This window comes from Orycteropus afer, unplaced genomic scaffold (genome assembly GCF_000298275.1).
Source record: "Orycteropus afer afer isolate SDZICR_OR568_19922 unplaced genomic scaffold, OryAfe1.0 scaffold00203, whole genome shotgun sequence".
NCBI lineage: Eukaryota > Metazoa > Chordata > Mammalia > Tubulidentata > Orycteropodidae > Orycteropus > Orycteropus afer.
In genome coordinates this window covers 100,236-127,571 of record NW_006921790.1, presented here as the reverse complement: position 1 = coordinate 127,571, position 27,336 = coordinate 100,236, and the positions used below count along the sequence as shown (strand labels likewise).

General features: G+C 38.6%; 1 protein-coding gene across 1 annotated transcript in view; it reads left to right on the top strand.

Moving 5' to 3' along the window:
• ADARB2 (adenosine deaminase RNA specific B2 (inactive)) overlaps nt 1–27,336 on the top strand; it is a 330,253-nt gene that overhangs the window by 262,734 nt on the left and 40,183 nt on the right. Inside the window, exon 9 of the mRNA XM_007948115.1 lies at nt 15,632–15,813. Coding sequence (XP_007946306.1) covers nt 15,632–15,813 — 182 coding nt within the window. The remainder of the gene's footprint in view (nt 1–15,631; nt 15,814–27,336) is intronic.

Here is a 27,336-nt window from a genome sequence, read left to right as displayed (position 1 = left end):
TGGACCCCAAGGTTGAGGAGCTTTCACGCAGCCCCTGGAGCCTGGCACTTTGAACTTGGACTTAAAGCCTCCAAATTGTGAGAGAATAAACTCCTGTTTGTTAAGGCCATCCCATTTGTGGTATATTTCTTGTCAGAGCAGCACTAGGTAACCAGAACACTAGCAAATGTAATAAATCACTTGACAGGTTTTCTATCTGTTGGAGATACATATCTTAAAACAATATTTAGGTGATCTTTATGATTTCTCATACAGGAGTGAAATCTATAGGCAAACTGAAATATGGAACTATACTTATTTCACTGAAAATAGTTGATTGAACCTTATCATTTATTAACTTTATTGATTTTTCATACTTTTTTTAGACATAAACAATAGATAGCCTTTTCCTCTGCTACCATATTTAAAGATGTGACCTGATAAAAATGGATCAAACTGAGCAACAAGGTCAAGAAAACAATTTCCATTTCATGGGGACCCAGACACTTCATTTCTTCCTCAAAAACATAGTCCATGTCCAGCAATTGTTATAATGACAACAATAACTGGCTTTCTGGTACTAATCTTCTTCATTAATTTGTGTTTTCAATTCATGAGTCAAATCAAACCATGTCTTCAGTTTAAATATGACAATATACATTCTCTGTAAACTAAGCTTTTTTCATGTTTATTAATCATATTGAGTTATACCACTCACTAAATGCATCTGTAGCAAATCAAGAATTAAGTGATTTAGAACTGAAAAGTTTGCAAACAAAACAATATACAGAGCTGACTGATAGCGAATATAGTAGTCACTCCATTTTATAATTTTTACCATCACCTTTGCATTCTAGAAATACATACTGGCTACAGAAGCTTGTTTGTTAACCATCCAGAAATTTTTGACCTGAATTTTCAATTATGTATCCACTGTGATGTTGACAATCACATGGCCCTATTTACATCAGTAGAAGAAAAATTATTTCACAAAGCAAAATCTTTATTTCTGTTATTTATGGGGTCTGCAGATGTAACAATTTCAGATTCTAAAATAGTTTCCCTTTCTTCACCATTTTTGTTTACTACAGCAAGGAATGGATATAGAATCTGGAACAAATTCTGTTATATTCATATTTCTATTGGTTGAAATATGAATTTCTATTGGTTGGATTTCAGCAGTAATGGTACCAAAACAATGATTTTCACACATTAAACTCAAGTGCTCAACAGAAGAAGTCTCTTCTAATTCATTACATTTCAGAGGAAATCAGTTTTGGAATTGTCTTTAGGGATCCACAAATCTTTCTTTTATCTTCTGTGAGCTTTTGTTTCTGTGCTCCACTTAGTTGTTGCCATTTAATTTTACCTAGATTTAAAAATATGTCAATTTTTAATTTGGTTCTACTGTAGCAAATACATTTAAATAATTGAAAATGAATAAAATTTATAAAACAAATAAAATTTACATTCAAATTTCAATGTTAACACAGAAATTTGTATTTGAAAGTTGGTGTTCTGGTTACCTAGTGCCGCTCTGACAAGAAATATACCACTAATGGGATGACCTTAACAAACAGGAGTTTATTCTCTTACAGTTTGGAGGCTCTAAGTCCAAGTTCAAAATGCCAGGCTCTAGGGGCTGTATGAAAGCCTATCAACCTGGGGGTCCAGCTCTGCCTCCTGCTCCCAGGCCACTGGAGCTAGAGGCATTTCTTCACTCAGACAGCTGCTGGCTGCTGAGGCTGAGAAGCCCCAAGGTTGACAAATAAAAAGGCACAGTCCTGATGTTACCAAACCACATGGCAGACCATTAACTTAAGTCCCTTGTAAGTCCCAAGGTCAACAGAGCAGAGCAGGTTGCTGAGCAATGACACAGCTACATGCAGGGTCCAAGCGTGCTATAGGCTAGAGACCATTCTCAAGGCTACTCCTTAAATACAGGAAGCAGACCACATCCCAAAGGCAGTTACTCAGCTGCTTGGGGTAGATTCCACCATGGAGTTGATTGTCAGTCTCACCATGGGGAATAACTACCACCAGCTGCCCAGCCACTCAACCAGGCCCAGCCAAGTTGACACACAAACATAACTACCACAATTCCATCCCTTGTCAACTTGGCACCTGTACAGATCTTCAATGGGTGGCATCTGTACAGATCTCCTCCACTGGGTAGCTCCAGTAGCTTAGTTCCTCTAAGTGGTGACCCCACCCCCTTGGCCTGGAGGCCCCATTCCTCTCCCTCTTGGGCATGACAGCCCTGCCCTCTCATCTCTTGGGCAGTGGCTATGGCTCCATCCAGTGGCTCACATGAACAAGCAGCCCCACACTCCAGAACCAAGTTGGTGAAGGCCTGCCTCTTTGAAATCTAGGGGGCTGTGGTGGTTCCACCCCCAAAGGCCATGGTCCTACTCTTGAGGCTGAGGTAGCTCTGCTTCCATTTCTTTGGTCTCTGCTTCTGCCAATTAATGCCAAAGGCAACCCACTCCGCCGGAAAACCCTGCCCGTAAAGCACTCGGCTTTCTTGTTCTGTGGGCCGACCAACCTGCTACTCCATTTCATGCTGGTCTTTTCTACCAATTAATGCCCAAAGGCAACCCACTCTGCCAGTAAGCCACCTAACCAAAGGCATCAAGCTTTCTCCTCCATAGGCTGGTAAGGCTGTCACTGTCTCATGCTGGTTCTCTTGGCTCTGCTCCTGCCATCTCTCATGCTGGTCTCTTGTCATCTGTCCTGTCATCTGTCATGCCATATGCTGGGGTCTCTCTGCCAGGGTCTTGGGTCAAGGACGCACTCCACTCCTGTTTCCACATTTTAGGTATCTGTCAGAGCAGCACCCCACTCTCTCAGTACCAAATTCTGTTCTGGTTACCTAGTGCCGCTCTGACAAGAATATATCACAAATGGGATGGCTTGAACAACAACAGTTTATTATCTTACAGTTTGGAGGCTTTAAGTGTAAGTTCAAAGTGCCAGGCTCTAGGGGCTGGGTGAAAGCCCCTCAGCTTTGGGCTTCTGCTCTGCCTCCAGCTTCTGGCCCACTGAAGCTTGAGGCATTTCTTCACTCAGACAGCTGCTGACTGCTGAGGCTGAGAAGCCCAAGATTGATAAATAAAATGGCACAGCCCAGATGTTACCAGACCACATGGCAGGCCATTAATTTAAGTCCATTATAACTCCCAAGGTCAGCAGAGCATGGTAGGCATGAACAATGACATGGCTACATGCAGGGTCCAAGCATGTCATGAGCTAGAGACCATTCTCGAGGCTTCTTCTTATATACAGGAAGCAGACCATATCCCAAAGGCAGCTACTCAGCTGCTTGTGGTAGATCCCACCATGGAATTGATTGCCAGTCTCAACATGGGGAATAACTACCACCAGCTGCTCAGCCACTCAACCAGGCCTGGCCAAGCTGACACACAAACATAACTACCACAGTTGGTAAGTAAAAAAAAAAATGTTTTGGAACATTTAATTTTGTTCTCCAGGTCTGAGATAGTCAAAAGAAATAATACTTACAAGACAGTTATAAATAATTCCGTTCATTTATCAAATGGCGTCTGTTGGTGTGCCCTTAGTAAATCTCCATCAGTGTTTTTCATCTTTCATCTTGAAATAATACTTAAAAATTTATGCAATCATTTTCCATCCTTTGATGCTGCATCTTCACAGTTCATTGTACTACTGCTGATACCCAGCAGGGGCAAGAGCAATAGCAAAAAGCATGATACAAATACAAGGGTATGCTCAATCTGAAGACATCATTTGGTTTACTTTGCTCAGGACCAGATACATCCTGAGTCATGTGATATAGTGCCACTGGCACATTCTTATACGGTTGATGAGAGAAAACTGAATGTGAAGTTATACCAGATCAGTCCAAAATGAAAAGAAAAATACAAATGTTATTATATACAAAATTCATAAAATAGTATCAATTTCATTTAGTGTCCTGGCAATGCCCTGCCACTGTGTCACTAGCTTTTCCTTATATCCTGTCTGCTTGGCATCTATGGGTCTTTGCTTTGGACAACTGGTACCCTTGTTTTATTGATGCCCTAAGCACATGCTTACCTTTCTTATTGGATAATCCTTTCCTGGCTACAAAACAAGAAATGCCAAAGGTTGCCAACAGCTGCCAGAAACTAGAAGAGAGACATAGAACAAATTTTCCCACAGAGCCTCTGAAGGAGCATGCCCCTGCTGACACTTAGATTTCAGACTTCTGGCCACCAGAAATGTGAAAGAATACATTTCAATTGCTTAAACCACCAAGTTTATGGTAATTAAATATGGCAGCCCTAGGAAACTAATACACCAACGCAATGCAACACACTGCCTTCAAGTCGGATCCAACTCATAGCAACCCCTCTTTGGGTTTCTGAGGCAGTATCACTACGATAGATTGCCCAACCTTCCTTCCAAGGAGTGGCTGGTGGACCAGGATAAGCAAAATTACTCATTTACTCCAGTCCATTTGGCCTTTGGAAAATTATGGAACCAGATAAAACTGTAGTAAAACTAATTCCTAAAATCCTACCATACTTACCACCTCAGAAGATTAAATACAACTACAGAAAGTGGGTTATTTCACCATGTCAATGGAAATTGATCTTCAAAACCACAAATTAAGGTTGAGTAGCACACTAAAGGTTAGTCCAATTTTTCCTCAACTCGATAAGACGAGACTGACCAAATCCCTGCCCCTCAGTAAGACAAAGAGCAGACTATAGGAGCAAAGTTTTTCATATTCCATGTTCCTTTAGATATCTGTTTGTCTGACTATGAGAAGCCATTCCATACTCTTTATAACAGGCAGGCACCACAGACTACTTACAAACTGAGAATCAAAGTGATGTTTTTTTCCTTTTGTCTCTAAGAATCAAAAGTTGAGTGGCATATAAAAATCTAAATCTTCTGGAACTAATGTTCCTTTAGATATGGTTTCTAATTTTAAGTACCTGAACTTGATTATTGATCTCAATGTGTCTTTAAATGAACAGATTAAAACTTTCTCCATAAAAATGAACAGTAAAAATTATAGCTGCTCTCTGGAGAATAAGATACTGTCTGATTTCTAAACATAGACTGCAAAGAGTAAGCTTCTCTTTCTGATTATGGAGATTTGCTGCTCAAAATTCTTCCAAAGTGAGTTTTTCTATCCTCCTCTCTACCACACAGCCCACTTGGGGAAAAATTCTGACATCCGTTCTATTTGGTATATTGACAGTTGTCTTATTTTTAAATTGTTAGCAGTTCTGTTGAAGTCAAAAGTTTTCTTTTATTTTTCCAGTCTCAAAATAGAACCAGTCTCCACTGTTCAACTGCTGTTGAATTGATTCCAACTCATAGTGACCCATGTGTGTCAGAGCACAACTATAATCCATTGGGTTTTCAGTGGCTGGTTTTTCAGAAGTAGATTACCAGGCCTTTCTTCCAAGGTGTCTCTAGGTGACTCAAACCTCCAACCTTTTGATTACCATTGGAGCATATTAATAATTTGTACCACTCAGGAACTCAAAATATAGGTACTTTTAAAAACAACTGCTCTTCTTAAACGTTCTAACCAGAATTTTCACAGCTTGCTTTAATAGCTTTTTACTCTTTCTTCAACATATATTGTGTGGTATTATTATTAATACTTTGAAGTGCAGTTTAACATAATCTCTTCTAAGGAAAGTAATGCCTAAAAGTCCATAATATTGATCAAATATAAAAGTAATAACAAATCAATAACACTTCTGTATCTGTTAAGTCTTTTAACTGTGATGTGGTGAGAGTGGTGAGGTTATTTTCATTTGAGAGAACAGCCAACCTGGGGACTCTGCCCAGACCCTGTACAGAGAGCAAAAGGCTGAGAAACAGTTTCTGCAAAAGAGAAACCATGAACCTAATTATGCAAAAAAGAATGTTAAAAGAAAACAAAAGAATGAACTAGTAACAATCTAAGACAACTCCACTAGATATTCCACAGAATAGCAGGAACCTTAAATAAATGTGATGGATCACATAAGAGTGTGCTTTCTGAGAAGTGAGCACAATGCTTAGGATTCATGAAGAAACAGACATAAACGTCAACCCATATGAAATACACAAATGATCAAAGCTTCATTTTATTGCTTCCACCCTTACAAAAGAAATAAAAAAAGATGTTCCTTAGGATAAGTAAACTTTGTCATCTTTCTCCTGGGAACCAAAAGGTTAAAAGTAATTCCTGTGAGGGGGGACTTGCAGCTTTACAAGCCACAGAAGCAGCCCAAAGAGCCTGGGTGATGGTGGGAGAACTCTTGACTCTTTCACAAATTTGCCCTTTCAATTACTAACAAGACACTATATTTCCTAGAAAATATCACCACCTCGAGGTTGGAGAAAATTTATCCTCAATGCCAATTGGGATGAGGTAGAATCGTTCAGTAGAACTGTTTACTAAGAACAGAAATTGAGGGCATTGAGGTTCAGTGGCAGAATTCTCACCTTCTATGCAGGCACACAGTATATGGTCATGTTGTCAGAAGGGACCATTCCCTGAAGAAGGATATTGTGGTTGGTAAAGTAGAGGGCCCGCACAAAAAAAGGGGGAATGTCCTCAACAAGATGGATTGACCCAGTGGCTGCAATGAGGGGATCAAGCATAGCAAGGATTGTGAGGATGGTGCAGGACTGGACAGTATTTCATTCTGTTGTACATAGGGTCGTTCTGAGTCAGAGCCAACTTGACAGCACCTAACAGCACAACAAATGCAGGAGTCCCAGGCTTGATTCCCTGATAATGCACTTCATGTTCAACCATGACCCATTTATCAGTGGTGGGTTATGTGTCGCTATGATGCTGAACAGATTTCAGCAGAGCTTCCAGACTAAAATGGACCAGGAGGAATGGCCTGGTGATCTACTTACAAAAATAAGCCAATGAAAACCCTGTAGATCACAATGGTCCAAACTGCAACCCATCATGGAAATGATGCAAGACTGGACAGCATTTCATGCATTATGTGGGGCATTGCTATGAGTTGGGGGCTGATTCCATGGCAGCTAACAACACTAAGAATGAAAATTTGCAATTGGGAATAATCTAGTCACCAGTGTCATTGGTGTTCTTCCAAGAAATTTTATAATTTACCAATTTTTCCTGATTTATATTTAGCCAGAGATGTGAGGGATTAAGTTTTTCAGATAGGTTTTAGAAAAAAGAAATGAGATCTTATGTGAAGTGGAGGTCATCTTTTTCAACTGAAAATAATATGAAATGGTTTAGTATCACCATCTCCAACCTAGCCAGCAGTAGAATGACCTATGTTTCTTGAGCACCTCATCCTCGCAAACATTTGCCATCAATAATAACATAACAATAATAGCACCCAAGGATTGTATTGTTTAGTTTAATTATTAACATCATATATATAAACTTCCTGAGAAGTTACTGGAAGCCTATAGATAACCCAATGCAAGCTGTAAGATTTTCAGTCACCTCATATGCATGCAGAAGCTGGACGATGAGTAAACAAGACCAAAGAAGAATTGATGCCTTTGAATTATGGTGTTGGTAAAGAATACTGAATGAATATACAATGGACTGCCAGAAGAATGAACAAATCTGTCTTGAAAGAAATATAGCCAGAATGTTCCTCAGAAGTGAGGATGGCAAGACTTCATCTCATATACTTTGGACATGTTATCAAGAGGAATCTATCCATGCTTGATAAAGTAGAGGGTTAGCAAAAAAGAGGGATGCCTTCAATGGAATGGATTGACACAGTGGCTGTAACAATGGGCTTAAATATAGCAATGATTGTGCAAATGGTGCATTACCAGGTTGCTGTTCTATTGTACTTAGGGTAGCTATGAGTCAGAACTGACTCAATAGCACATAACAACAACATAGATCACTTCAAAACATGTAATGGACTTCATGTCATTTATCTATTGCTGTGCAACAAACAGCATCCCAAAAGGTAATGGCTTAAAACATCAACAATGTTTGTTTTGCTTGCAAGTGTTTAATTTGTGCAGGAATTGATGAGGTTGTCTCACTTTAGTACTGCAGGGTATCATGTGGGACAGCTCATCTGGATGCTGGAAAATCCACTTTCAAGATGGCACACTCACATGGCAGGCAGTGGCACAGGGAAGGGGCAGTTGGTATTGACTGTCACCTAGGAGCTCAGCTAGAGCTGTGGGCTAAGACCTTGAGTTTTCTTCAGGGACTAGTTGGGATTCTTCATAACTGGTTAGGATCCAAGAGGAAGCATCCCAAGAGAAGAAGGCTTACTTTCGTGACATTGCTCTTTAGCATCACCTCCACTGTACTCCATTGGTTGAGGCAGTCACAGAGATTTGCCAGGGTTCAAGGGAAGAGAACATAGACTTCATCTTGTTCGTGTCAAAATCTCATTGTAAGACAAGCATGTGAGATGTTGTGTCCATCTTTGGAAAGTGGAATTTGATATACAAGCTAATGTTTTATTTCCGTAATTGAACATGATACACCTGCTGAATTAAACACCAAATATTTATTAGCCCCTTGAAATATATCATACAACTCAAAACACAAATAATAAGACCTGTGTTTAAATAATATCATGAAATTAAAAATGAATGGCATAATAAAGTACTACATAAAAGTGCTATCAGGGATGGATAGAGATGATATTTCTTCCATGTGGATGAGAGAAGCCTTTAGTCAGAAACAGGCAGCATATGTGGAACTTAGAAAAGTCGAGGTAAAAGTGGAGATAATAGTGTGAGTAAAGTCTGAAGTAGAAATGTGCATGATTTCTATGGGAAGATCAAAGGTCATAACTTGGCTGGCTCATAGTGTATGAAGAGAGTGAGAAGAGAGTATGGCAAGGAGTAAGTTAGGAGAAAGTTGTAGTAGTACAAGAAAGAAAGAGTGCAATAAGGAACTTGCAAGGGCTGGTATATAGTTCAACTTTCACTGAAGTATTTAAAGTGTAAACAGGTTTGTATCTGCTTTCATTCCTGAAGTTTTGCCAATAGGTTTAGACTGGTCTATGCAAAATTTTTCAAGCATATCTTTGGAGAACATTAACATGCACTCTATGCCTGTGTCAATAAGGATATCTCTTCAGCTTGGCTCTTTCTTTTTAATCCCGAAGTGATTTAGCCATATCTGAATTGCAGGACTTTTTCTAATACCTGAGCTTCATCTGTGGCAGGCAGGCCATACCATGCCAGCTCCCAGAGATCCATTTACCTAAATATGGGATTATATATCCCTCCACAATCAGGCAGGCTATGGGGTAATCCTGCCTGCAGTCTTGATTATGGTCTACAGGAACCAATTTGAGCTAGTTTCAGCAAAAAATGAGGAATTATTTTAGAAACATTACAGAAAAGTCTCACCGAACCCTAAGGCAGGGATCCAGCCAGGCCTTGGGGAGCTGTGACTCCCTCTCACCATTTGTGTATGTTTTCCTCTGGTTCTTACATTCATTTCTTCTCTCCAGCTTCAAATCTTCTTCTGTTCTTCCAAACTGTGGTTTAGAGAAAACAGATACTCTCTACACCACACCCAGTCTCACACTTAGTATGTCAGTCCCTTTCTCTTCCCCCTCTCCCATATTCTCTTCCAGTTTCTCCAGGAGAGGGGTTTTGGACCAGCATGGGTCAGGGATCTTTCCTGAACCAGTCATTTCTGGCTGTCTCAGGGTGGTGCAAAGAGGCAAGTTCTCTACTGACAACCAAAAGGCTGATGGTTCAAACTCAACTAGAGATGCCTCAGAAGAAAGACCTGACAAGCTGTTGCAAAAGGTCACAGCATTGAAAAGTGGAGTACAGTTCTACTCTGAAGAACACAGAGTTGCCATGAATTGGAATTGACTCTATAGCCACTGGTTTGTTTGTCTGTTTTGATACATACCAAAAAAAAAAAAAACAGCTCACTGGCAATAAGTCAGAGCCAACTCATAGTGGCCCCTTCTTGGGTTTCTGAGACGGTATCACTACAGAAGTAGATTGCCCAACCTTCCTTCCAAGGAGTGGCTGGTGGGTTTGAACCGCCAGCCTTCTGGTTAGCAGTCAAATGCCTTAGTCACTACACTACCATGAAATAGAAACATGCTCAGGAAGGGCATGTTGGACATGTACACTTCACAAGCACACACACACACACACACACACACACACATGACCAGTTATATAACTTGGAGGGCCAAGTTATATACTCCGGGTCCAAGATAAAAATGCAGGACTTCTGGTTCAAAAATGATTAAGAATTCCAAGACAAAAATAAGACTTACAGCTAGTAGCACACCCATGAAGTCACCCAGCACACTCTAAGAGTTATTGTTGTTGTTTGGAAGTGCTGTTGAGTTGGTTTCAACTCATAGCAGCCTCATGTACAACAGAACAAAACACTGCCTGATCCTGCACCATCCTCAGAATCATTGCTGTGCTTGCACCCATTGTTGCAGCCACTGTGTCAATCCATCTCATTGAAGGTCTTCCCTCAAAGTAGATGGTATAAATCCCAATGGTGAGGGGTAGGGTTACATAGCCCCATAGGTACCTTCTAAAGGAGGGTTAATGGGAATGAAGAGTAGCAGCAACCCCAGTGAAAGCCATGGTTTTGGGAGAATGAAGGGAGACAGCAGGGGGTCAAGAAGCATACTATGCTTATGTATCAAAGAATATCAGACCCTGCCCAGAGCAAGGTCTCACATCACAGCCATTCCCCACACCTACTGACAAGACTTACCAAGAAATTTAAATACAAAAATAACTTAATCACACAATAAAAATAACAGATCATCAAAGGAGGCATTGCTGTCCCCAAACCCCCAAATATTTACTAACTTTTCTTCAGGGACAGATCTATATCTACATCTTCATCCATCTGATGAAGATCAAAGACAACAGCTTTCAGTATGGATTACACTTTGACAAAAAGAAAACAAAAATCTTCGCACTGGACCAGTAAGCATCATCATGATAACCAGAGAAAAGATTGAAGTTACACAGATTTCATTTTACTTGCATACCCAATCAACACCCATGGAAGCAGCAGTCGAGAAATCAGATGATGTATTGCACTGGACAGATCTCTGCAAAAGATCTCTTTAAAGTGTTAATAATCAAAGATGTCACCTTGAGGACTAAGGTGCACCTGACTGACCCAAGCTATAGTATTTTCAATCACCTTATGTGCATATTAAAGTTGGACAATGAATAAGGAAGAGCAAAGAATTAATGCATTTTGAAATATGGTGTTGGCAAAGATTACTGAATATATCATGGACTGCCAGAAGAACAAACAAATCTGTCTTGGAACAAGTATGACCAGAATGCTCCTTAGAAGTAAGAATGGTGAAACTTCATCTCTCTTATTTTGGACATGTTATCTGGTAGTTCTGGTGGCATAGTGCCTAAGGTGTTTGACTACTAACCAGAAGGCTGATGGTTTAAACCCACCAGCCACTCCTCAGAAGGAAGGTTGGGCAATCTACTTCTGTAGAGATGCTGTCTTGGACCCAAGGAGGGGTCACTATGAGTCAGATCCAACTCAATGGCAGTGATTTGGGATTTTGGTATCTGGAAGGACTAGTCCCTGGAGAAGGATATCACTCTTAATAAAGTAAAGAATCAGTGAAAAAGAGGAAGACCCTCAACAAGATGGACTGACAGTGGCTACAACGATAGACTCAGATATAGCAATGATTGTGAGGATGGCACAGAGCAAGGCATTGTTTTGTTCTATTGTGCATGGGGGCACTATGAGTGAGAACTCACTTGAGTGTATTTATGTGATATATTTACATATATGTATGTATATATATCACATATATGTATATTACATATTTGTGTATATATATCACAGGCAAGAGTAATTATATTTATTTTTTTAAAAAGTTTAGCTTTTGTTGTTTATTATTATTATTATCATTTGGGTATGACACTTGCATTTGTTTCAATTCATTAACTTTCACTGAGTGCTTGCAGTGTATCAGGCACTGTACTAAGTACTGAGGATAAGCCCAGATTCTAGGAAGGAACAATGGGTTTAATCATTTGCACCATGCAAGGACTCCAGATGAAAACCAGAGTGAAGTAAACATGTACTTTTGAGGGTACTTAAAGACTGTCCTGCAGACTTCACTACAAATTTGGAAAGTTAAATCTTCTCTCACAGTCATGTCAAGGTGGTGAAACCAATAGGAAGTAACACAAGCTGTCCAAAAACATGCAATGATAATTGTTATCTCTGTCTTATCACCAAGGCTTACATCTGTAGTGCCAGGCTGAAGTAGAGGCTATCCTGAAAGGAATCTTTTAATTGTTTCCATTGTTACTTGGAGGCCAAGATTTGAACTGAACAAGGAGATTGCATCTCTTGGTTAAAGAAATGCAGTCTTTTTTCCAACATTTTTCCCCCACTTATCTGTGGTATTTCAGTGATTGACAAACAGACAAAAATATATTTATTTAGGGATTATCTATATTGAAAACTAGACATGGGATTTTTTTTTTCTGTCAACATTGCAGTAATATCAGCTGTTTGAACAAAAGGAGAGGTATTTTTCCATTCAATCCTGAATGCTGAAAATCTCCAGTTTATATTCAAGAAGACATTTGGTTTTATTGATCCTTCTAGCTGAATAAGTTTAAACTTCTATAACCAGGCAAGGAGAAGGTTGATTTTCTCTTTATTGTAAAGGTTATTAAGAAGAAAGCAGATATAGAAGTTATTTGTCTTTAGACAATTCTGTAGAATCAAAAATAAAATAAATAACCCATTTCCATTGAGTTGATTCTGACTCATAGCGACCCTATAGAATCAGAACCACTCAAAAGTGTTCCAGAAGTTTTGTTCAAAACCAATGCTTTGATGGGCTAAAGTACGGTGATGTTCTTCTGTGAATACTAATTTTATTGTGTAAGACCTGGCTTCAAGACAGAAGGAGTGTCCATCTTTTTAAATGTTCCTACTTTAATTGATAAGAATTTTTAAAATTCCACTAAAGGTCTGAGAAATTGTAAGTAATACTTAGATTTTCCCTAACCCAGTGTTCTTGACATAAATGGTAACTCATAATTGTAACATGCAAATCTTCTGTAACTATTTCCTTCAACTGCTATACTGCAAGCAAGACTGTTCTCATTAATGCACACAAATACAAGAAGGCCTATATATGAGTTGGAAATAAAATATATACTTCAAAAGTGAATATCAGAAATAATGAAATACTTAGGCTTCTTCTTCTTCTGTTTTTTTTTTTTTTTTTTGTTGTTGTTGTTTGTTTGTTTTTGTCATATCTTTCCAGTTTATTTAAACATAAAAAAGAGGCATCTAAAATACTAAATGAAAGTGACTTGTTGAACTTCACTTTTTGGTCTTCCTTGGTACTGCCAAGGATTTCCAGTATCAGATTTAAGAGAAAGAGCCAAATCCCTCAGTCAAAACTCAAAAACATTAGATTTGTATCTGTCTTCTGGGAAAAGCTCAAAAATCAAAATACTCCTTTTCTGGATTTTGTAGAAATTTTTAACACATCAGTGAGGAAAAAACCTCTCAAAGGCCATGGGTTAGCATGTCAAATTGTAATGTCATGGCCAAAAGAAAGATCTAGGCAGAAACAAGTCCCTGAGTGGCACAAACAGTTAAGCATTCAACTACTAGTCGAAACTCAAACCCATCTAGAGGTGCCTCAAAAGAAAGGCCTGGTGATCTTTTTCCAAAAGATCACAATCTTTAAAATCCTATGGAGCATGGTTCTATTCTGTACACATGGGGTTACCACGAGTTAGAATTGATTTGATGGCAACTAACAACACAACATGCTATGGGGTATGGCAGAGGGGAGGCTATCCTGATGGAAGAATTGTATCCTGAGCATTCCTGAACCTGAATTGTAACCTGTTGCTTCTGTAATAAACCCCATAATCGTGAGTACTGTCTGTGAGTTCTGGGTGGCCTTTGCAATGAATTATCGAACTCAGCGAAAAGTAGAGAATGCTGTGAGAGGGATGGTTGGTGTCAGAACTGATAAAAAGGCTAGAGTGTAACATCGTGCACTGTAGGCACTCAACAAGGTGGAAACACAGTAATAAGCACTTTTGTTGATTTCAGAAATGTCCTCCTTGAAAACTTTTTGGTATTAATTCTTTGGAAAAATTATATATGTGTGTGTGTGTGTGTATACATACATACATATATATATATATATATATATATATATATATATACATTCAAAGGACAGGCATTTCTTTCCTTTCTGAGAGGAATTTATCTGACTTCTAGAAATGACCACCCTATTTTTTTAAAAATGAAGTTATGCAAATCTGATCGACTAAAGTAAATGTTTCATAAAACCAATGACTGTTTAAATTGTGGGACTAAATTGTTTGTATATAAATATTACCTTTTATATTCCATTTGAGTTTTATGTAGATGAACACATTACTTTAATGACCTGCATTTACGGAGGGAGAGTGGGAGAGTTGCTCTCTGCAATCCTCGCCAGCCAGATGGCTGCCTTTTCTTGCATGAGATTAAAAGATGTTTCTCATTCACCACGATGCTTCTGAGGCAAATTAATATTGCTAGCTAAATTGCTTGTGTTTTTGGAATAAAATTTAAAGAGAACTTTTTAAAGCAATTGGTGTCACAGGTTCTCGGAGCAGATTGCTCTCCAGGTAGAGCAAGCTGGTTTTAAACATTCAGTAATTAATGGAAAGAATTCTGTGTTAATTGACTGCTTCAGGAAAGGGAAATATAATGACTCCTTATTAATCATGAAAAGAGGTGTACAGCATGGAGGCACCACAATAATTGCTTGAACAGTGGAGAAATGTTAATTAATGAAAAGAACAATGATGTAAGAAATTAGCTACATAATGCTTACTGCTGATGGGCGTTGGATTCTAAACACATTCCTTACAGGTGTAACCCCAAAATGTTACCTTAAATTACATACATATAACTTTTTACCACTCAAATGTTGGGGAAGAAATCTTAAAGTGCTGCTGACATCTTTGCTATATTCACCCAGAGCTATATTTATTTCAAATAAATATAGTACATCTCTGATGTGAGCTTCTAAAATCAAAATCATCCCAGACCAAAATAAGGTCGTTTATTAATGTCATTTAATTTCAACAAAATAGGTCATTCTGACTACTAAGGGTAAAGGGAGTGGAAGAAAGTAATTGTCCCTACACTGAAATAAACTCAATTTCTGATATTTCCCAACTAATCTAAAGAAAAATTCAGATTTACTTTGGGGACAGAGTGTTTTTTTTAAAAATCGAATGTTAAGTCCCTGAGAGAATAGATAGCTTCCACACAGTCTAACAACTCATTTTCCAGAAAAAGAAATCCAGTTTATTAAAATGCAGGACCATTCTCAGAACTCAATCCAACAGCAGTTAGAGGAACTCAGAGTCATTAGTAGCCACAAGGCCAAAGCCTGTTGTGATCACTCCACTGTGTCTGCAGAGCTCCCAGGCGAGACCTTTCCATCAGCACGATGGGAAATGTGACACCACAGGAATCAGAGAATGCAATGGAAAAAGTCACCCATGTTTTGCAAAACAAGCTGAGACAAAACATGCCCTGAATGGGCGTGAGTGAGTTGCTGTTCACTTTGGTCCCCCTGTAGTAAATTATTTTTGACTCTTTCCTTTATTTCAGATGGAACGTTCTGGGACTGCAAGGGGCTCTCCTCTGCCATTTCATTGAGCCCGTTTACCTGCATAGCATCATTGTGGGAAGCTTGTACCACACGGGCCACCTGTCCCGGGTGATGAGTCACAGGACCGAAGATATTGGGCAGTTGCCAACCTCCTACCAGCACAACTGGCCTCTCCTCAGTGGTAAGAAACCACCATCTGGAAAGATAATATTCCCTTTCCTGTCAGTAGTCTAACTGCATGCAGGCCCCAAAGTTACCATGTATACATATATATGGTGCAGTGAATTACTGGGTAAAGGTCTTCTAGCCATGGTCTTTGTGACTCCCACAGGATGACTGGGTAGAACTATGCAAATGTAAGGTACATGTGGCCCAACAAGGGGACTGGATAGCTTGCTAGTAATGTAAATAAGGTACATAGCACCTTTGTGGGGGTTGTTGTTGATATGTGCTGTCAAGTCAGACCCGACTCATGGAAAAAAGGAGTGTAAAACCCTAATGTGAATTCTACCAGTTTTGGCCAATAGCAATTTAAAACTTACTGAGCAAAATTACAACCAGTCAAAGACCCAAAGAATAGAGGTGGAAAAAAGGTACAGTGTATCTCTGAAGATAAGAATAGGCAATATTTTAAAGTGAATCTATAATAGGACTTAGGACATCGATACATCATTGTGTCATTTTAACTGTAGTGTCTAAAGTGGCTAGTAAAAATAAAAAGACTAATAATTATGTGCTTGTCTAATAAGAAATAACTTATTCTCCTTAGTACTACTCTCTAGTAAAAATTTCTGATGAAGAGACGCATGAAAAGAAAGTGGATATGTGTATACCAATATTCATTGCAACACTATTCACAATAGGCAAAAGGTGGGAAGAACCCATGTGTCCATAAACAGATGAAAGGATTAACACAGTGTGGTATATACATATATATGGTGCAGTGAAATACTGGGTAAAAGTCTTCTAGCCATGATCTTGTGACGGGATAACTGGGTAGAACTATGCAAATGTAAGGTACATGTGGTCCAACAAGTGGACTGGATAGCTTGCTAGTAATGTAAATAAGGTACATAGCACCTTTGTGGGGGTTCTTGTTGTTATGTGCCATCAAGTCAGATCCGACTCATGGAAAAAAGGAGTATAAAACCCTAATGTGAAGACTAGTCAGTTTTGCCATATTGTTAGGCTTAAAATGAGCCATCCCAGAGGTGAAAAGGGGGGGATCTCACTGCCATCAAGAAAGAAGAGCCAGGAGTGGAGTGCATCCTTGGACCCAATATCCCTTGACTGAGATGACAGAGAGTTGGCAGAGGGATGGCAGAGAGTCTGCAGAGAGAGGGCAGCGGTGGCAGCAGCAGAACCAAGAGACTGGCATGAAATAGAGCTGCAGGCTTGCCAGCCCATGGAGTGAGAAAGCTGAGAACCTTTGGTCAGGAGGCTTGCTGACAGAGTGGACTGCACCTAGGTATACCTATCAGCTGAGCTAAAAGAGCCTTGTAACTCTTGCCTGAGTGGAGCAGAGGCCAGGAGGCAAAGAGAGTTGTGCCTATGGGCATGGCAGAGGGAGGCTATGCTGATGGAAGAATTGTATCCTGAGCAACCCTGAACTGAATTGTAACCTGTTGCTTCCCTAATAAACTCCATAATCATGAGTACTGTCTATGAGTTCTGGGTGGCCTTTGCAGTGAACTATCGAACCCCGCAAAGAAGAGTGCCATGAGAGGGATATTGGTGTTAGAATTGGTATTTAAAAAAAAAAAAAAAAAAAAAAAGCTGGAGGGTGGTAGCATATCTAGTTTGGTAGGAATCAGTCTTGGGCTGCTAGAGATGATTCTTTCTGCCCCTCATGAAGTTGTAGATCAGAAAATGCTTCCTCCATGTCCTTTTTTTCAAAATAAAATGAAATATTATTCCACTATAAAGAGAAATGAAATTCTCATATATACTGAGTATGGATGAACCTTGAAACATTATGCTAAGTGAAATCAAAAGGACAGATAGTATATGATTGCACTTCCATTAAATATCCAGAATAGGCAAATGCATAGAAACAAGTTTATTAGTGGTTCCCAGGTGCTGAGAGTAGTAGGAGATGGGACTTACTGCTTTAAGGGGTGCTGAGTTTCTATTTGGGATGATGAAAAATTTTGGAAAGAGATAGTGGTGATTGTTGCACAACATGGCAAATGTAGTTAATGTCACCGAATTGTTCACTTGGTTAAAATGGCAAATTTTATGTTATACATACAAATATATGGATCTCTGGTGGCACAGTGCCTAAGGCATTTGACTGCTAACCAGAAGGTTGGGCGGGCGATTCAAACCCACCAGCAGCTCCACTGATGGAAGATGGAGCGATCTACTTCCGTAAAGATTTTCCATCTCAGAATCCCAATGGGTGTCACTATGAGTTGGAATCAACTAGATGGCAGTGAGTTTGGCTTGACTGCTAACCAGAGGCTGCCAGTTCAAACCCACCAGCCACTCCTCGGAAGGAAGGTTGGGCAATCTATTTCCGTAGTGATACTGCCTTGAAAACCCAAGGAGGGGTCGCTATGAGTCGGGTCCAACTCAACGGCACATAACAACAACAACATGTATGTGTGTGTGTGTGTGTGTATAAACAATTTAAAAACAAAACTTATTTTGGTGATTTTTTTTACTACATAAAATTATTAATTAAGAACAAAAAAAAAAAAGGGGGAGGTGGAAAGCCCAGGGCCCGAAGGCGTCAGAGAGGGGCTCTGAGGACGCAGGATTCCTCTGTTCTGGTGCAGGTCCTATCAGAGCACAGGTTTTGCAAGCACCATTTCAGAGGCAGTGAAATAATTCAACCAGCACTGAGCTGGGAGTCATATGTCCAGAATTCCCCTCCTAATCTTACCAGTCAGCCACTAACTGTTCTGAATGAGCGTTAGCATTCCCACTATTAAATGGGCTGACTACCCCTACACCATGTAGCCACAGCCTGGGGGCAAGGACCAGAAGAGTAATGTGGATGTGAGAACACTTTGGAAGTTGTAAATGAGATGTAAGGAGAAAATAATTAGTCAGGCATGGGTTTTGGCAAGATGACACTTATTACAGTGATTATTGGCAAGTCATATTAAGTAACCTTTGAAGGTTCCTGGGAATTGATTGGAAGCCAAGGGTAGGAACTTTTCATTCCAATAATATCCCATAAGCTTCCTGTTGGAGGCCTGGAAGAAAACATTAGAACTTGGAGTTGTTGCCCTTACTTGAGTAGGAGAATTCTCTGAAGGAATTGCTGTGGCTGCAAAAATTAGGCAGATGCTTGAGGAAGCAGGAAAATCCCCCTGTGCCTCAGGGACAGCAGGTTCCTAGCTTCCAAAGGCATGTGGTGGGGTGGTAGACTAATAGCGAGAACATCAATTGACTTTCCTGGTTTCAGTCTTAAACCAAATGACCTGGAAAAGAAAACAATAAAATGAAAGAGCTATTTTTAGTGTTGTGGTTGAGAGTTGGACCGAAGATCTATTCCTAGGTTTCTATAATTGATGTAAATTATAAAATTTGGGGTAACAATAGTGCTTTGTGGGGTACTGTTCAGATTTAAAAGAAATAATTCATACAAAGCTTTTAACCATGTGAAGCAGTGTTCAAGAATAGAACCTCCTCTAACAAAAGTGACTCCATTTATTCATTTGTTCTACAATATTCAACAACTAATAATTGAACTCTTTCTATGTATTATTGGACAAAATAAGATCAGAGACCTAAAAGTCAAAACAGGGAAGGGGGAGGAGAGTGCTTACCAATCTGTAATCTAGTTCCTTAATATGTTAAAATCAGGCTCTCTTTTACATGTGAAATCTTATTCCTAAAATTTTAAGATGCTATTCCAGGAATCACCTTTTTGTTAACAAGGGAGGAAGAACCTTGTGGCACTCAGACAAGGAATTTAAAACCTACATTATTAGAACTCCCTTCACCCCATCCTTAAATCCACTGGTCACATTAGATTACAAACACTTCCATATGTCCATTGAAGGAAAACTTATAGTCTAAGTTAATAAATGTTTGCAAGACTATTTGAAAGGGCAGATGACATGCATTTCAAAGGTGATCACACTGTTAATCTAGGAAACATTAAATACCCTTTTATTAGTTTATTTTTGTGTTAACACTTCAACACTCTTTAACTAAGGCTACGTGCTATTGGTGTCTCTAGTTACCATCAAGTAGGCACCAATTCATGGCAACCTTTTGTATAACAGAATGGAATGTTGCCTGGTCCTGCACCATGATCAGGATCATTGATGCACTCAAGTCCATTGTTGTGGCCATCATGGATACTAAGTACCCCTCAACCTAGGGAGCTCATCTTCCAGTGTTGTATCAGACAATATTTTACTGTGAGCCATAAACTTTGATTTGGCTAATCTTTTAGAGTAGATTGCCAGGCCTCTCTTCCTAGGCTGTCTTGGTCTGGAAGTTCTGCTGAAACTTGTACTGCTGTAACCCTGCTGGTATGTGAAATACTAGTGGTATAGCTCCCAACATCATAGCTACATGCAAACCACCACAGTACAACAAACTGACAGAAGGGTGGTGGGAATCAAGAGAGAGTAGCAATTTGACTAGAACTCTCACTCTATACACAGATGCTTATCTGAAATAAGCATATTATTAATGTAGAGGTGCAAATGAGCTGAAATCTTGGTATCCCTTCTATATGCAGATCCTAAAAGTCACTGAATCACTCTTGATAGAAGTGAATCCAATCATGCAAATTTTGAAAGAAAATCATCAGAATTTTTCCCATTTTTTTTTCCTAATATATAAAAAGAGAGAAAAACTGGGCAAGGATAGAATAAAAAGTACAGTCAAACAAGCCAGTGAAATTTGCTTGAAACTTCCTTCAAGGTCAGGTTCCAATATTGCCCTAGAATATGAAGCTCATGTATTAGTAGAAACAAGCCCTGCAATTTTGATATGGCTAGGGAGCTCTGGTAGCATAGTGGCTAAGGCACTTGACTGCTAACCAGAAGGCTGGCGGTTCAAACCCACCAGCCACTCCCCAGAAGGAAGATGGGGCAATCTACTTCCGTAGTGATACTGCCTCGGAAACCCAAGGAGGGGTCGCTATGAGTCCGGTCCGACTTGATAGCACATAACAACAACAACAAGAACAAAATCAGTTCTGGGTTAAAAAGAAAAGCCAAGTGAAAAAGCTATCCTTATTGACACAGTCTTAGGATGCATGTTAATGTTCATCAAAAACACACTAGAAAATTTCTGCATAGAATAGTCTAAACCTAGAGGCAAAACTCCAAAAATGGAAGCAGAAATGGAAGGCTGTATCAAGGCTTTTAAGGCACACCTTAAATCCTTCAGTGAAAGTTGCACCATTGCCTGAGAACCACTGCCTAAAGGAGCTTGCTTCTTGGTTTTCCTTAGTGTATTCAATAAAGTGATAAAAATGGTAATGATTATAATTAATTTTTTAAAAATTCTAATTTGAATATTCATTTTAAGAAAAATGTAAAGTGAAATAGAAAGTGACTTTGAAAGCTTGCTCTACAAAGCTGAGGATATATGCTCGTCTGAGCTTTCAACTTCAAGGCTAAATTTTTGTTTTTCTTCATCTAGAAAGAAAATCATTCCAAAGGGAAAATATCTGTATAGGCTAAATTCTTTGGTCATGTTATGATATATTTAACAGGTTTTTTTTTTTTTTAATGTCAGATACTCTTAGTCCACAACTGCAGATAAAACTGATTATTTTTAAGGCCTACAGTAAGATCTTTGTAATGAAAATGAAATTTGAGAGATGGATTGAGATAATTGATTTTTTGAACTATGAGTTGCTTAGCACTCTTAGTCTATGTCCATGTGATGGAAATTACAGTATTAGTGCTGAAGAAGAGTATCTGTCATCTTTCATCACAGAGCACATAGTGAAAATATAAAAATGAGCAGAATGGATCAGAAGCCCTTTCAGACTTCCATGTTTCATGAAACTTAATTTATACTATAAAATTTTATATTCTTATTGAAATTTGGACCAACATCCTGTAAATTTTGCCCAATACCACCTATTTTTTACATGTTTTACATCTTTCTAGGGATATATTAGTTGGTGGGATGGGGTGAAGAATTTTCTTGCCTTTTATATCCACATTTTTGTGAAAGTTTGAATTCTTAAAATATTGTTACACTGAGCTAGAGAATCTGATATGGAATGCCAGATCTCTTTAATTCAGAAGAAATTTCTAAAATTGATGAGCATTAACACCATCTTACAAAATAAACCAATGAAGTAATAGCAAACATTCACTTTTCTCTAGATGGTAAGTAATTTACAGTAATATTTTTATATTAAAACAAACAGATAATGGAGTAACCTACCTATTTTTCATAAGTCTTTAGCATAAAAAACATAAACTTCAGAAAGTTTTTAACAGGATGCTTTAGCCTATCATTAAAATTAAGAACTTATTCTCCTGTGCCCTTGGGAAAAAGTTTGGTAGAAAAAACATAAATTTTTCCAGAATAATAAAACATAATCTTAGTGTTTTTTGAAGAAATCAAAGCAGTTGGATTCAAGAAAAAACAAATTATTTAAATAAGACATGTCCAAATATTAACACTGATGTCCTTAAGCAAATTAGAAGAAATATAGCTTATTAAATAATTTAAAATTATAGAAAAATCTTGGTCTTCTGGGCAGTTATTTAAAACATTATTTTAATATTGTTATAATTGTGATAAGTATATTAAATAATTGTCATTTAATTTCCACCATGAATTTAAGGAATCATGCCACAAAGAAAATTAACCAAAGTTAACTATGTTGTTATTGTTATTAAGTGCTATGAAGTTGATTCCAATTCAAAATGACCCCATGTGACAGAGTAGAACTGCCGCACAGGGTTTTCTTAACTGTAATCTTTATAGAAGCAGATTATCAGATCTTTTCTCCCTCAGAGCCACTGGTGGGTTCAAACCACCAACCTTTCAGTTAGCAGCTGTACTATTTAACCGTTGTACCATAAGAGCTCCTTGTTAACTGCATTACTTTTAATAACTATACCATTTGCTTTAAAGAAAATACTTTCAATGTCAGTTTATTTATTTACCCAAACATGAAGTTGGTCAGCATAATCCACACTTTCATTTAATGGTCTACAAAATACCTATTGAGGGCATACAATGTATTATGCCAGGCACATAGAAAAACGAATAAGAAACAAACTCACTGCCATCTAGTCAATTCCAACTGATAGTGACCCCCTTTGGGTTTCCGAGGCATAAATCTTTATGGAAATAGATTGCCCAGTCTTCCTTCTGCAGAGTGGCTGGTGGGTTTGAACCATCAACCATTTAAGGCAAGTTAAATGCCTTAGGCACTATGCCCCATACTCTCAGGATTCCTACATTCCATAGGGCAAGCTAGACAAACAAACAACAAAATATAGTATGTGCTTTGGAAATAAATGATTTGGAGAAAAATAAAAATAAAAAATTGGAGAAAAAAGCAAAAAAGGAGGATACAAAGCAACTCTCAACTTTAAGTAGGAGGATTTGGATAAGTCTAACAACATGGTGATATTTGAACAAAGTCCTGAAGGAATGAGAGAATGAATCATGTGAAAAAGACTGAACAGAGAAGAGGTGTGGGAGCTATAACTGAGAGAAGAGTTTTGAAGAGACATATGCTGGATTATAGCTACTTAGGTGAAACAAGTAGACAGGAGGGAAAAGGGGCTCTTCTCTTGTGTAGGGGCCTACACAAAACATTGTTCCACCTCCTACTTTGTCGAGTAGCGACTGTGATCTTGAAAGCTTGCAAGCTGCCATCTAGATGCAACGATGGGTCTCTCCTCATCCAGAGCAAAAAAGAATGAAGAAAACCAAAAATTCATAGAAACAATTAGTCCTAGCGACTGGTATACCATCCAGTCTGCAGCCTATATGACTATGAGACCAGAAGAGCTAGATGGTGCCCAGCTACTACTGTCAACCACTTGGAAGGGGATCTATGTAGGAGATCCTGGATAGAGAGGGAGAACAATGTGGAACAAAACTCAAAATCATTTGGAGACAAAAAAAGGGGGGGTGGGGGGTGGACCAGGTTTGCCTGTCTGATAGAGCCTGGTGGAACCACTGAGACTATGGCCCCTACCTGCCCTTCAGGTCTGGAATCGAACCCACACCTATGGCTTCCAGCCAAACAAAAGACAGGGATATGAGTTGAACATTTACCTGAGGTAGATACACTCCTTGGAGAAAACAATCATGAGAGAAAGAAGGGCTGCTTATGAACAGGGAGACAGCTAAGGGGGCAGTAGTGTATGGAAGGATGGACACAGGAAAGAGGTAACTATTGGGAGGAACTAGGAGGGGAGCTGTTGCATTGTAAAGTTGTGGTCAATGTTATGAGACAAAGTGTATGCGAACCACTGTATGGAAAGAGAATTTGCTCTGTAAATTTTCACCCAAATCACGAAAATAATAATAATAATAATAATAATAATAATACGTACCTTAATAGTCATCTAGTCTACTCTGTTATATCATAATGTCAGACTCTTTTCCAAAATATCTTTACCCAATTATTTATCAGCAGGTTCTGCTAACAGGAATATACCACTTTCCTTCTTCTGATATCTTTGACTAATAGTACAAGCTTCTTATTTTGAACAAGGTCTTAGAGCCACATACCTAAAAATAAGTTTTACAATGTTGACAGATATTAAATGATGTTTCTTTTAATATTCTAAGAAGCTGGAGAATTCCAATTTAAAAAATGCTGCACCTCTTAAACTGTAAACAGTAGGCAATAAACACATAAAAATCTCTTCTTGAATGCACAGTAGAACTAAGAAGATAGTGAAGAATTACCAAGTCAGGATCTGGGGAAGGACAGAGGCCCAGATAGGTGAGATTGGCCTTCAAGACTGATTTTCCCCCTAGAATTCCCCTAAGAAGATGGGAGGCTGACAGATGCTGCTTCCATTTATGGATAAGGGATCAGGGATAAGGATCTAAGGCATCACTTGCATTGGGGACACCAAAGGGCTGCACCCTAGGAGTAAGAGTGAACCAGAAGTAAGTGGATCCTTGCTTCTGGTAAGATGGTGGAATAGGCAGACAAGCTACACAGACCCTCTTCAACAAAGAAAAGATAAACCAATTGACAGAGATACAGAAGATAATCCTGGAGACCTTAGCTTTGAAAGGAAGTATACAGAAGTGGTTTAGCACCAACTAAAAACCTGAATGAAAAAGTAAGTATGGAGATGGATGGAGGTGCAGACTGTCAGGTACTCTGATGAGATCAACAGCCTGAATATTTCCACGTGGTGTTGGGACCTGAGAATTGACCTAAAGATCAGCCCTGGTCACTGAGTGCCGCAGGGACAACTCTGCTGGTGGCCTATGACTAGGAAGGGAAACTGCAAGGAAGGAGACAACCTGAGCTGTGGACTTTCAGCCATTTTGATTGTGTACAAACAGCAGCCATGTTGGATATTTAAAGTGACAGCATTCTAATTTGGATTCCAGAGACCTAAGAATAAGCTCCATTTGCCAAGGATGGCAGGGATATACAAGAAGCTGACAATAGGGAAAGAGACAGGTGTTGAATGTATAAGTGCTTCCCACTAGCAAATAGAGGAGCACAGTACCCTGCTTACATAGATAACATCCAAACAAAACAAATATCTTGGGCAAGTCACTCCAACATACAATCACCAATTAAATATAAACACTAAAATGTCACAATGTCTCAGAGACAACAGACCATCACAGTCCACACAAGAAGCAAGGTAAAGCAAGAGAACCAAGAGAGGAATATACAGACCCAGAACACATCGCTAAGAAAGAAGCAGCATTGGAACTCCCTGATAAGGAGTTCAAAAGAATTATATTTAGATACCTTCAATAGATTGAGAGACAGATCAAGGAAAACACTGAAAAAATTGAGGAAAACAGAGAAAAAAACCTAGAATGATTTTGAAAGATAGTACAAGAACAAAATGACAAAATAAATGAAAAATTAGAAATGATATAAAATCTACAGATAGAAATCCAGAAGATTAATAAAAAATTTTCAGAAATAGATAACACATCGTACAGGCAAAGGAGCAGAAGTGAATCAATGGAAGACAAAATTAGTGTGATTGAAGACAAATACTTCAATACTTCTTTGGAAAGGGATTAATCAGAAAAAAGGTCAAAATAAAATTAAGAAAGCCTAAGGATCATGTGGGATACGACCAAAAGGAATAACCTATGTGTAATTGGAATTCCAAAACAGGAAGAGATGAATAAAACCACCAAGAATATTGTTGAAGATTTGTTGGAAGAGAATTTCCCTGATATGATGAAAGATGAGAATATATCCATTCAAGAAGTCCCATGAACCCCAAACAGGATAGACTCCAAAAGAAAATCACCATGACAGAGCACCATCAAACTCAACAAAACCAAAGACAAAGAAAGAATACTGAAATCAGCAGAGGAAAAACGAAAAATTACCTACAAGGGGCAACCAATAAAACTAATTTTGGATTTCTTGGCAAAAACCATGTAGGCAAGAAGACAATGGGATGGTATATGTAAAACCCTGAAAGAGAAAATTTTCCAACTAAGAGTTATATACCCAGCAAAATTGTTCCCTAAATATGATGGTGAAATTAGGACATTTCCAGGTAAGCAGAAATTAAGGGAATTTGTTAAAACCAGACCAACCTTACAAGAGATGCTAAGGGGAATCCTTTGGACAGAGACCCAACAACAGCAAATAACAACCAACCATTAACACACATGATGACATAACCCAGAAAACAACCCAGTTATGGAAGTATTCAAAGTAAATAAGCCTACAAGATTGTGAACAGAGAACCAGAGGCATCAATCAATCGACAAATGAAGACAACTACAGACCAAAAAGAGTGAAAATATTGTCTAGTTACAGAATTTCTAAATGGTAGGGAAGTCAAGACAACTGCAGAATAGAATGGACTGTTCTAAACTTGGGAAGAAAATTATAAATCACAGGGTAACCTCAAAGATAAAACTTCACGTCAAAATAAAAAAGAGAACCAGCACAAATATTTAGCAAATACTGAAACAATGACAACAAAGGAAGTGATAATGCAATTCGTAAACAAAACGAGCTCAGCACAGAAATTATATGGAACCAAGAGATCAGCAACACCATGAAAAAGCACATAAACAAATGATAGCAGCAAATTCATACTTGTTGATAATTACACTGCCAAAAGAGTAAAAAGAGAAACTACAGGATGGGGAAAATATTAAGCAATGACATATCTGGCAAGGGACTTATCTCTAACATTTATCAAAAACCCCAACACCTCAACAACAAAAAGATCCAATTAAAAAGTGGGCAGAAGACATGAATAGACACTTCACCAAAGAGGATAGTCAGGTGGCCAGCAAATACGTGAATAAATGCTCACAATCATTAGCCATCAGAAAGATGCAAATCAAAACAGAAATGATTTACCATCTCACTCCAGCACTAATGGCAAAGTTCAACAAGACAGAAAATAACAAATGTTGGCAAGGATGTGGAAAGATTGGGACTCTCATATACTGCTGATGGAACTGTCAAATGATACAACCACTGTGGAAAGCAGTATGGTGATTCCTTAAAAAGCTAGAATTAGAAATACCATTTGATCCAACAATCCCATTAGTAGGTATA